Below are 13,124 nucleotides of genomic sequence, written 5' to 3' on the forward strand. Positions count from 1 at the left end.
AAGAAAATGCAGTGTTTCAAGCCCCATTCAAAGAACTACATTTGACAAAGTTTTATATTAGTCCAAGAGCCCCCACCCCATCTCCCCACATAGCCCCGCACAATACCATCTTATTGACATAACAACCTGTATGGATGAAGGAAGTCAAGAGCCTTAATCAGAAAACACATGAGAAGGCCACGCACGGGAGCTCATGCCTGTAATCCCAGCACTTTGAGAGGCTGAGGTGGGCGGATCACCTGAGGTCAGGAGGTCAGGACCAGCCTGGCCAACATGGCAAAATCCCATCTCTACTAAAAACACAAAAATTAGCTGGGCCTAGTGGTGCATGCCTGTAATCCCAGCTACTCAGGAGGCTGAGGCAAGAGAATCACTTGAACCCAGGAGGCAGAGGTTGCAGTGAGCTGAGATCCTGCCACTGCACTCCAGCCTGGGTAACAGAGCAAGACTCTGTCTCAAAAAAAAAAAAAAAAAAGAAAAAAAAGAAAAAAAGAGAAAATACATGTGAAGGTGGCTAACAATAAAACCTTTGTTCAGCAGTTTATCTTACTACATGGTTATTTTTGTAGACTCTTGGCATCTTTTATCCTAAGACACCCACTTCTTGATTTCATGCACTGCCACATTAACTACATATTATACATAAAGAAGAACAAAAAAGGGAATGCAGGTTATAACCATTGGCCCTTTAATTGAAGAGTCTAAAAACTAAAGGGCTGTAACAGAATACTAATCCTGCAGAACAACGGACAGAAACATCAGGCGAGACAAGTTTGTCTTCATAACCTGGGCCATCAGTTGGGGTGCTCTCTTATATTTCAATTGAATATGTGTTTTTAAACCTCCCTTCAACAGTCAGGGTGTCTGTCTATTTCACAGCTCCCAAAATTCTAACTGCAAAATAAATGACCATCTTATCATGTTTTCCCATGGCTGTCGGGAGGATATAGCAATTTCATAGATTACAACATGGTCAAGAATCTACACATCTGATGTATTCTTTTCTTCTTTTTTACTTGATGCATTCAAAAGCAACCACTGGATTTTTTCGATGTAAAAAAAGAAAAGTAGATACCCATGCCAAAATTCATGGGTGTAAACAGCCAACAGAGCCGAACTTAAAAAGAAAATAAAAGATTTGTTTCTGGATATTGGTTTTACTGGTAAAGACAGAAGAACGTTGGCACCATTAAAAACTCAGGTAATAAAGCTCTAAGCTTGATTTTTGTATTGCCACAGTCTCTTTCTTCTAAGGGGAAGAAAATCTGCCCAAGAACAGGATGCTACCTGAGGAATTGTGCCGAATAAAGAAAAGGAATGGATGGTCGGCAGTGAAGTATTCCTCTGGCATCAACATGCAGAAGGTGGCGACGCCCGCTGTGGCAGCTGCCGCCTCTGTTCCCTCTTCATTCACTTCCACAAAGGACTTGTGGACAATTTTTGATATAAAAATATCTCTGGCTCCTGACATGCCAGACAGATCAGCCTTGCTACTGTCAAAGAGATCCTGTACACCTAGGCGGGCGAGGTCTGAGTTGAGGGTGTAACTCTCTTCCAGTTTGAACCTGGGCAAGCTGACATTAACTTCAATGAAATCAAGATTCTCAGGTTTGGTCCACTCATGCAGCTTTTCCAAAGTCAACTGTTCCTCAATCTGCAATTAAAATGAGGCGAAAGAAGAAGTGATATCAATTTTACATAAGTAAGGCAATAAAGTATTATTTGAATCAAAGGACCCATAATATCAGTTGCTAGTTAGTTTCCTTCATGTTTTGTGCCAAAACAGATTCCATTTGGAGAATTTTATGTCTTTCTGGCAATTGATGAAATAGGGCAGAGGTGGTGTTCCAAGTCATCAAAGGTTCAAGTACAGGAACTTTGTACATTGGGTCCATCATCCACTCACTCACTCATCCATCCATCCATCCACCCAGCTACCCAGCAACACAGTCACTCATTCATCCATCCATTCATTCACCTATCCACCCACCCACCCATCCAACAATCTATCTATCTATCTATCATCCATCCACCCATTTACTCATCCACCCATCCACCCATCCATCTACCCATTCATCCATCCATCCATTCATCCAGGGTTTACTAAACTCCTACCTCAATGGATTACTGTGATAGGCCATGACAGCTGCTACTACTTCCAGGTCGAGTAGTGCTAGAAGAAATTTAAAGTATTTCTTCTATTTAGTCTGGATCCCACTGAAGCTGTGCTAATCGGTGAACCTTACTGGAGCTGAAGTAATATCTAATAACTTTAGCTCCTAGGTAAAAATTTAAAAGGCAGATTATGCACTGGATCTAGTTCCTCATCTGAAATGTGACGTGGACATTACTTATATCTACCTTATAGACGGTCGAGAGCATTAAATGAAATGACGTATATAAAGTGCTTGACCCATAGTGCTATATAAATGTCAGCTATTATCATTACTATTGTTGTAGCTATTGGACTGGAACAGAATCATCACTCTACTTGTTCTAATGGTGCTGATCATTCCTTTTATGAGGCTAGAGATTTTCACTTTACAATCAGAAAAAAAAACTAATGCAAAAATACAACTGAAAGAAAGACCACATTAATTTTTATACAATATATTAAAAGTCTGTACATGCAAATGATTAATATTAGACCCCCTTCCTGATGGCAAGTTTAGCTGGGTAGGAGACAGAGAATACAGAGCAGGCTAGGGGCCCTACACATAATGGAAACCTCATACAAAGTTCACATGAGTAAATAGGCCTAACGTGTAACATGAGGCTTTTTCTGTCTTGTACCCATTGAAAATTTAATTCACTGTCTACATGAATTGTGATGAGAATGAACAATGTAATAATAGAATTGTATAGTACATGATGAAGATAGATGCTACACTATTTGGGACTTTTCAATCTTTTTCCACAGTAAAACAATCCTCATCTTACTGTAATTTCCTCTAAAGTTAATTCAAGAGCCTTTCCATGGGCTGCCACTAACCAGTATTAGATTTAGTATAGATCTTTGATGACCCCATCACAAGTGCCCACTGAAAGTAGCTGGCCATCTTTCTTGAAAAATGAAACGTCAGCCAGGCACAGTGGCTCCCAGCTGTAGTCCCAGCTACTCAGGAGGCTGAGGCAGGAGGATCGCTGGAAGCCAGGAGGTCTAGACAAGCCTAGACAACATAGTGAGACCTTGTCTCTATAAATAAACGTAAAAAAAAAAAATTACCTTGGGCTTTGGTGTAGCAAGTGTCGATGGGCTACATTTACAAAGGAATGACAAACTATTGGAAAATGAGCCATCAGTGAACACTTAACAAGCACCTGCCTACCATGCAACACACACACCGGAGGAACCACAAAGCACGAAGCCCAGGAGCCATACCTTCTTCAGGCCCGTGGACTCGTCCTCAATGTCATCCGGCAGCAGGATGACCATGCTGAGCTCCTTGCCTTGGTAGGGCAGTTCCAGCACACGGCACTTAAGGTCTTCGATGTAGCCATATGCAAATTTTTTCTTCTGATACATCATTTTCACAGTTTTTGTGTCTTTCTGAACAGTTAAAACAAATCACTGAAATTATTCTCTGCATTCTTTTAGAGCAACGCATGACTCTGTACAGTTACCTCACCTCACCTTATTCAATCTGAACGGTGCATTCGTCGTGGCCTCTTTCATGAATTTATCCTGCCAGTTTCCCTTGAAATAGATGGCATTTACTAGCACAAGTTTAGTCATGTCATCAACCGTGCCTGAGGCCAACAGTTCCGGGATTTTCCCTAAAAAAATCAAGTTAGCTTAAAAAAAAATCCAAATTGGAATTCCAAATTTGAACTGACAATATATTAGCACGGAAATGCAATTCAAATATATACTTTCTACTTAATTTTCATTTAACAAGATACTAAGTTAGGAAAGCCCTACTCACTAACACATCTCTACTTTACATATAACAACCTGTGGGGCAGACCAGGATGACACACAAACTTCCCACAAAGGACTTGACATTTTAAACCAGTCAAATGTGCTGAAAGACTAAAGACAGGAAAATTCTCCTTTTCTGGACTGTATGATAAACAATGAGCCTTATTTTGTAACAACTATTCTTTTTCAGAAAAAAAAATTCTTAATGAAGATGTCTTTAGTCATCAGTAAATCACTTCTTCAAATCGCTGAGTAGATGCCTACTCTCACAAAAAAAATTTAAACAATATCCAAAAGGCAGAACAAGACCAAGCATGGTGGCACACACCTGCAATCCCAGCGCTTTGGGAGGTGGAGATGAGAAGATTCCTTGAGCCCAGGAGGTGGAGGCTGCAGTGAGCCACGATCGCACCACTGCACTCAAGCCTGGGCGACAGAGCAAGACTCTGTCTCTTAAAAACAAAAAACAAACAAACAAAAAAACCCAGCAGAACATACTCCATGGAAATAAAGGTCACCTTGGTGACCACAAGTATGGCCGGGAACAATTTGCATAACGGAAGACACGCCTACTGGAGTGGGTTGACTAAACAGGACTAGATAAGAAGAGAGATGTAGTAAAGAAATAAATTGCACCCTAAGAGCAAGTCAGTCCCCACCTACCACACCTTTTTTACTGGACAAGATGTTGGCAAAAAATGTATGACCACAGTAGTTTGTGAATATTGATTTCAGGTATTTCCGTGAAATCCCAGGACATTTCTTCCCATATGTGTATTAGGTAATTTTTGGCAGGCTGGATTCTCCTCAAAATTTTAATTCCTTTTTTTGCTGTGTTCAGTGTTGGTTTTAACTTTATGTTTTATTTTTTATTATTTTTATTATTGTTTTTTAAGATGGAGTCTCACTCTGTTGCCTAGGCTGGAGTGCAGTGGCATGATCTCGGCTCACTGTAATATCCGCTTCCCGGGTTCAAGAGATTCTCCTGCCTCAGCCTCCAGAGTAGCTGGGGTTACAGGTGTGCGCTACCACACCCGGCTAATTCTTTTTGTATTTTTAATAGAGACAGGGTTTCATCATGTTGGCCAAGCTGGTCTTGAACTCCTGACCTCAAATGATCCACCTGCCTTAGGCTCCCAAAGTGCTGGGATTACAGCCATGAGCCACCGTGCCCCGCCAATGTTGGTTTTAACTTTAAAATGTAACTTTAAAAGTTTTGGGGAGCTGGTAAGAAAAAAGGATTTAGCTGCTTGAGTTAAATCATGTTTAAGTTTCCTCTCTGGTGAACTTCTAACATGTGAGAGCTGTCCAACGACGTGCAGTGCCAAGTGCACACACCGGGAGCGTCCTCTGACGATAATCACAATGTGTGCCAGGACCGTGGGAGCTGGGGAGGGAATCACTGCAGGTGGGAAAGGCGGACTGAGGAAAGGAATGACACGACCAGCGCGTAATGATTCCATTCTGCCCGGGCGCTCACCTTCTGTCTGTCCTTTGACCCACTGGTTTATGGTCTTCCTTGCCTCCTCAGTGGCATGCTGAAAATCCACACTGGCCAGGTCAGCACCATATGTTTTCTGAGTCGAAGCCAAGAACTCCTATTTAAAAAAAGAAAAAGGAAATATACTCCTACTCCATGTTGAAAGTGTTTTCTACAATCCCGAAAAGCAACAGAAATTGTCCTAAAAGGCTACAATTCCATGTAACACAAAATTTCAAACTCTTATAGTTTTTCTTAGAGTAGTAAAAAACATTTAACATTAAATTTAGTATCTTAGCCATTTTTAACTGCATTCCAGTAGTGGTAAGCCTAACCCTTAGACTACTGTTGTTATATAAAAATTACCACTCTTTTCTGATCTTTGACTAAGATTTCACAAATACTGATTGTACTCTTGCTTCAGTAAAACCTCCAGGAGCTATCTTTTCACTAAGACTGTAACACAAAATCATCAAGTCACTTAAAGTTTGCATTCTATCATGTTTGCCTTCCGGATTGTTTTTCTGAAAGTTTACAAATATTAAAACTGATTTCCATGACTTGATTGTGCTGGAAAACATCTGCACTGTCTAGTGGGGTTTTAGGATGTGAAGGGCAAAGTACTTACAGGGAGGAAATTGTAAGTTTTCTCTCCATATAATCTATTAGCAAGTTTCAGAATATAAGACGCTCCAGGTTTGTTGATCTCAGCGTTCAGACTCTGGAATCTTGAATGAATCTCTTCAACCGTGTTGAAATGAAAAGTCTAAAATAAAGAAAACATTCTTTCTACAGCCATTTATTTTGAAACTATAAAGTGATTCCTTGGTGTTTCCTTCTATCAAATTAATGTGTTTTTATTACTAATTATTGATGATCCCAAACCCAATACTTTATTAATTTGTCATTACAGAACAAACAATAGGAAATCCAAAATGTATGACTTTGTGAGACAGAATGATTACAACTTTAGACATTGCTTTTACATCACTCTTTGTTACACTAGCAGTTCCACAAATGTGGGTGGTTAATACACTAAATATTTATATATAAGTCTGCCTTTTCCAAAGAAAATAATAAATGGTATGTTCATATTTATATTCTGTATCAAATATAATTTTACTGAACGTTCTCAGAAATAAGCAGTAAAAATAGGATTCATCCTCTATTCAGAACCACAAAGATATTACAGACTGAGGCTTTTAAAATTTTATTACCCTATTAACATCAGCAACTCACTTATTTTAAAATAACTTCCTTAAACTTAACATTCTGGCAAAAGTTTAATTCTCCATGTATCAGTTACAAATCAAGTGGCCCTTTGTGGTTTTATGAGACCTAGGCTGGTTCCTTTATGATTATGACACAAAGAACAAAATTGCGTAGGGTACGAAGTCCACATTAGTCACTGAGATATGGAATGTTTGCACTGTGCCTATGCTCCATCTGCTTTAATGGAAATGAGGGAGGAGTCCTTAAAACTATTCTTTGCTGAGGTTTTAAAGTCCCTGGAAAGCCTCAAGCTAGCAACTGATATAACCCCGCAAGAAGCAACTAACAATTAGTAACAGAGGTGTTTTTTTTTTAATGGATTTAAAAAATATATTTAAATGCTTTCATATCTAACGCGATGAGTAATAGAAGCTTCGCAGCCCCCTGAACTTGAATCCCGGGCTGCACCTTGCCGAGGAACAGGGGCAGTATAATTTACAGCAGGTATGTTAGAAGAGCCTCTACTTTTACCACTCCTTTCTGCTGGGCTTCGACAGAGAGAGCTAGAGTTCTCTTCTCGGAATTAAAGAGTACCAAACACAGAAGTCCCCTCCATGTCCATTAAGGACAAGAAGGAAGGCTGGGCATGAGAGTGATCTGTCACATTGCCAAGGGCTGGGTCCTGCTCCCAAAGCTGCTGGGTCTCCCCCTCACCTCCCCTGCAGGGCGTGCTATGCCACAGCCCACTAAGCCATGCTCAGCACCCTGGGACTATAGAACCACAGGGTCACTTTTTCTCTTTTCCTTGGAAAAAAGCAATGCCACTATCTCCACTATAATGCATTCCCTATGTCTCATTCCTCTCATTATGCTTGAAAGTAGTGTTATGTAACAGGCAATATTTATGAGTTGCATGTCATCCATCATACGCAAAGCAAAAACTGGAAGCTGCTAGCTCAGGAGGATGTAGTATGGCTTTCAGGAAAGTTGCCAGGTTCATCCACTGGAACAGAAGACTCGCCCTGCAGGGATTTTTGTCAGCTTTGCTCACTGCTATCTCCGCAGCAACACAAAAAAACAGTTCCTGGTATGTGGTAGGTACTTAGGAAAAACCTGACGATGAATGAAAGCCTGCCTACAAGTGTGACTTTTCTGAAAGTCTGATCTCATAAAAATAGAAAACACACTGTAAGAGCTCAAAGGCACAACCTTTCTATAAAGACTGTCCATTCGTAGGGAGATGGAAGGAAAGCAGACCCTTTCTGTCGTTTCTGCTAACCTTGGACAGCTGTGCCGCCGTGTTCCCTCTGGTCCCCAGAAAGACCATGGCCATCGCAGATGAAATGCTGAAGGGAGAGATGAAGATATTTCCAGCCGGATTGTGCTCACTCAAGGCCAGGAACAGGTCCAAGGCGAAGCGGGTGTTTGCTGAGCTCAGCTGCTCCATGGTGAAAACTGCAACACAGAACAGGGTCCCCCTGGTGCCCACTGCCCATGCCAGCAGATTAGGCAGCACTCGTTCCCCCAGAAGCTTCCTCCACTTCTGCCAGCCACCCTGTGGCACCCTTGATCTTGTACTGTCTCCCGCTTTTCTATCCCAGCAGGGCAAGAACACTTTCCCAGGCCCACAAATGTGGGACCATGCTGGCCAAGGATTCAGCAGTTACAGGGGATTTTAGGGCACCCAGGGTGCCCTAAAGGGCTCTACCTTGCAGACAGGTGAGTCTAGGGGATGGGGTGGGGTGGGGCAGGCCCCAGCCACCCCAGCTTTAGCATAGCCACCCAGCCCTGGGTCCTCCCAACCTATGTTTGGGAGCGCAGGTGCTTCTGAGCCTTTGATTCAAGTCTCTGATTCACTGGGCAATGAATCCATTGCCTACCTTCACCTGAACTAACAGCATTCTATCAGAGACTCATAGCCACCTACTATGCATTAAAACTCCGGCAAAGGTATCACTGTAATTATTACAATAATATAAGTCTTCCTTATTTTTGAGGTTCAAAAGGTATAAGAGGTCCAGTGCCCAAAGTCTCAGAGCCGGTGTAGGATGTGCCAGTTTGGAAACCCACCACCGTCCAGGGTCTGGCGGTGCAGCATCCCATCCGCCACCCACTAGCCCATCTGGATCTCCACTCTCAGAGCCCTAATTTCCCCAAGGACAGGCAAAGAAGAACGGTACTGCCCGCTGGGCAGCTGACTTCTCCTTGTTGTGCAATCGTCTCTAGAATCGCACGGGGTTCCTCCTCTCTCTCCCTGCAGCTGCAGATAGGAGCAGTGCTCGACCCTGAGCTGCCTGGAAACTGTCACAAACAGCTCTGGGAGGAAGGGAATTCAGGGAGAAAGGACAACATTCTAATCTCGGGTTTCAGTCTTGCCCTTCCGCCTGCATCTGTCGTCCTCCCTCCTCCCTCCCAGGCTGGCCGGGCCTGCGCCCAGGCAAGGGCGGGGGATCAGAGGTCGCCTGTCTCAGACGCGGCGCCCGGAAGGGATGGGGGCGCCAAGCGGGTGGGGGGCGCGCAGGGAGCTGCCGGGCTGATGGGCCTGAGCCTGGGGCGGGGGTGGGATGCTGGGCTGGAAGCTGAGCGAGGGGGCCTGGCCTCTCCCCCCAGCTCGCCACCGCGCCACCGCTCCGAGGCCCGGCCTTACCCGATTCGCTGCCAAGGCACGCTCCGGGCTCCGAGCTGGGTGCGAGCTGTGGGAGGAAGCACCGAGGGCCGCTGCCCTTATACCATGCGGAAGCGTCACCCGGGCCAGCAGCCGCGGGCGGGGCGGCGGCCCTTCCCTGTGACCGCCGAGGAGTCAGAGCTCCCGGGGTTGCCTAAGTGGAAGCAGAAATGAGCGTGGCTTCCGGGCAGCGCCCTCCTCGGGGGATCCGCGCCTTTCTCAGTTGTAAGCCTTTCCCCGAATCGCTGGCAAGGACCTGAAGAGCTTTTTCTTACTAAGGTGTGAATGACTGACACGACATAGTGTGACACCTCTTAGAGGGCAAATGACTCCCTTTGAGTCCCATCTATACTGGAAGCTTTGTTTGAGAGAGGGAAGAAAATTTGGGGATCTTGCATAGGGAAAAAGAGGGGCCCCCAAAATCAGATAAAACAGAACCAGTTCCAAACACCTGCTCTCTGTTTCCAAGATGACAGCTTGCTGCTGCATCCTCAATGGTGGAAAGTGGAAGGGCAAAAGGGGCCAAATCCCATGTGAAGTCTCTTGTATAAGGGGCTAATCCCACTCATGAGGAAGGTGCCCTCATGATCTCATCACCTCCTAAAGGCACCACCTCTTAGCATTGCATTGAGGATTGTTTCAGCATGAATTTTGGAGGGGACACAGACATTCAAAGCATAGCATTTTGCCCCCGTCCTCCAAATTCATGCCCTTCTCACATACAAAATGCATGCATTGTATCCCAGTGGCCCCCAAAGTTCCAGTATCAACTTTAAAATGTAAGTCCAAAGTCTCTTCTAAATATCTTCTAAATTAGAAAGGCATAAGATTCAAGATACAATTCATCGTAAGTGAAATTCCCCTCCAGCTATGAGCCCGTGAAATCAAATAGGTTACATGCCTTCAAAATACAGTGGTGTGACAGGCATAGGACGGACATTCCCATTCCCAAAGGGAGAAACAGGCCAGAAGAAAGGAGTATCTGGTCCCAAGTAAGTCCAAACCCAGCAAGGCAAACAGCATTACATCTTGGGGCTTCAGAATCATCTTCGTTGATGCTGTGTCCCCCATTCCAAGCACATGGGGGTGGGGACTGGGTCCCCTAGGGTCCAGGGGGCCCACTCCCATGGACTTGCCAGGTGCAACCCATGCAGCAGCTCTCACAGATTGAAGTCTAGGCTCTCCCAGGATAGACTTGCATGCTCGTGGCCGTACAGTTCTGGGTTCTCAGGGACAGCCCTGTTCCCACAGCTCCACTAGCTATTACCCTAGTTGGGGCTCTCTGCAGTGGCCCCAATCCCACTGCTCCACTAAACATTGCCCTAGTGAGGGCTTTCTGCAGCAGCCTCACCTCAGTGACAATTCTCTGACTGGGCCCCCGGGCTCCCCAAGACATCCTTCAAAATCTAGAAGGAGGTGGCCATGTCTCCACAGTTCATGCACTCTGTACACCTGCAGAGTTAGCATCTCGTGGACACGCCAAGGCTTACAGGAAGGGTAGCCTGACAAGGACCTGCATGAGCCACACCTGAGATGGTGGCCAAAGAGTGCTGCACCAGAATGTGGAGGGATGGGGGTGGGCAGAGACTTGAGGCAGCCCTAGGCAGCAAGCCCCAAGGTTCCATGGTGTCCTGAGTCCTCCCTTAAAACCGTTCTGCCCTCAGGGTCCTGGCACTCTGAGATGGGGATGGAGATCCAGCACCGGTAACCTCTGAAATGCCTTTGGGTTCATTCTTCCATTGTCTTGATGAATAGCATCTGGCCTCCTTCTATACATACTCATTTCATTATCAAATGTGAGCCTGACCACACTCTTGGTGTTCTCTCCCAAACATGCCTTTTCATTCTTTACATGGCCAGGCTGAGAATTTTCCAAATCTTTAAGCTCTGCTTCCCTCTTGATTATAAACTCCATCTTTAATTCATTCTCTCTGCCCACATTTTACTATAAGCAATCAAGAGAAGCCATGCTGCACTCTCAACACTTTGCTCAGAGATTTCTTCCACCAAATATCCTAGTTTATTGCTTTTAAGTTCTGCCATTCAGAAAACACTAGGACACAGACACAATTCAGCCACGTTCATTGCCACGGTGTAACAAGGATGACCTTTCCTCCAGTTTCCTTTTAAGATCTCATCAAAACTGTCTTTACCATCTATACTTCTAACTGCATTCTGATCATGACCACTTAATTAATCTCCAAGAAGATTTAGACTCTCCCTACAGCTCTCCTTGTCTTCTGAGCCCTCACCCTTAATTTCCCTTAATGCTCTGTTCATGTCTATATAGGCTTTTTCCAGCATGCATCTCCAAATTCTTCCAGCCTCTACCCACTAGTCGGTTTCAAAGCTGTTTCCACATATTTAGGTATTAGTTATAGCAACATCCCACTTCTCAGTATCAATTTCTGTCATAGTCCATTTGTGCTGCTATAAATGAATACCTGTGATTGGGCAATTTATTAAAAACAGAAATTTATTGCTCACAGTTCTGGAGGCTGGGAAGTCCAAGAATAAGGCACCAACATATTTGGTGCCTGGTGTGGGCTGCTCTCTGCTTCCAAAATGGCACCTTGTTGCTGCATCTAAGGGGGAAATACAGTGTCTTCACGTGCTGGTGGGAGGGATGGAAAGGGATGAATGCACTCCCTCAAGGGCCCAAATCCCACCCACGAGGGTTCTGCCCTCATGACTTCATCACGTCTTAAGGCTCTACCTCTTAATATTATCACATTGGTGATAAAGTTTCAACATATGAATTTTGGGGAGACACATTCAGCCCATAACATCTCTTCTGCCATGTGAGGACACAGCACTTGTCCCTTCTGCCTTTCCCACCAGATGAGAACACCGCAAGAAAATGCCCTCATCAGACACTGAGTGCGTACCTGCAGATCTTGAGTTTCCCAGCCTTGGACTTCCCAGCTTCCAGAACTGTAAGAAATAGGTGTCTAGTGTTTACAAGGTGCTTTGATAAAGCATCAGGAAAAGACTACGACAAGGGCTCTTCTTGAGAAGCTGGTCTTGTTCTTATCCCGCTTGTCTAGGAGAAATGTGTGGACACTGCCACACTACTGCCCCCTTGAGTCTTCCTAGCCCATCTCATCCGACAATAATACGGAGAAGTGTCAGGCTCCTAACCGTTTTTCCTTATTCTCCTTCACCTTGAATTATTCCTGAATTATTCCTCCTGCTCCCAGCTCCTGAAAGTAGAACTTAGACTTTTTCTGGCCCTTCAAACTAGCTGCTACTGATCACCCAGAACTCTCAGAAGCATCTTGAGAATTTTTTTCTTCACTCTTCAAAAGTCATTTTGAATTAGCTTGTTTTCTTGTTCAGTTTAAGAAAGTGCTATTAAGTGAATTGTGACACTTTTAATAAACTTGCAGCATGGTGAAATTAAAAGTCTCACAATAGAGTTTTGTAAATATGTTAAATATAATTCTTGTGGGTAAATTTTTCCATATTGTGCTCGCTGGATAATATATTTTATTTTAGGTAGTCAATTCCTCAAAACACAAAATTTGTAATCCACTAGCAGTTCAGGAATTGGAAACATTTTAAACTGAAAAAAAAGCAATTTTTATGTGCCATAGCCTGTATTTACTATAGCAAAGGAGAAATATGAAAATAATTATTAAACTTATTTTTATAATTTTTCCAGCCTGGGCAACACAGGGAGACCCCATCTCTAAAAAACTTTAAAACTTAGCTGGGTGTGGTGGTACACACCTGTGTCCCAGCTGCTTGGGAGGTTGAGGTGAGAGGATCACTTGAGCCCAGGAGTTGCGTGAGGCTGCAGTGAGCTAGGATCGCGCCACTGCACTCCAACCTGGGTGACAAAG

At 44.1% G+C, this 13,124-nt stretch overlaps 1 protein-coding gene across 2 annotated transcripts; it reads right to left on the reverse strand.

Annotated features, from left to right (window-relative positions):
- Positions 1–665: 665 nt before the first annotated feature.
- Positions 666–9,464, reverse strand: SERPINB1 (serpin family B member 1). Of its 2 annotated transcripts, XM_025382388.1 has the most exons (8): positions 9,262–9,449; positions 8,685–8,930; positions 7,894–8,069; positions 6,031–6,168; positions 5,403–5,520; positions 3,635–3,777; positions 3,383–3,550; positions 666–1,654 (listed from the first exon to the last, which is right to left on the reverse strand). In XM_025382388.1, exons 2-8 carry the CDS (start codon positions 8,710–8,712, stop codon positions 1,250–1,252), a joined length of 1,176 nt encoding a protein of 391 aa, XP_025238173.1. In that variant the 5' UTR covers positions 8,713–8,930; positions 9,262–9,449; the 3' UTR covers positions 666–1,249. The 2 variants fall into 2 exon arrangements, with proteins under 2 accessions (XP_025238173.1, XP_025238174.1); XM_025382389.1 differs by lacking the exon at positions 8,685–8,930 and having other exon boundaries at positions 9,262–9,464.
- Between the last annotated feature and the right edge of the window lie 3,660 nt (positions 9,465–13,124).

This window comes from Theropithecus gelada, chromosome 4 (assembly GCF_003255815.1).
Source record: "Theropithecus gelada isolate Dixy chromosome 4, Tgel_1.0, whole genome shotgun sequence".
NCBI classification, from domain to species: domain Eukaryota; kingdom Metazoa; phylum Chordata; class Mammalia; order Primates; family Cercopithecidae; genus Theropithecus; species Theropithecus gelada.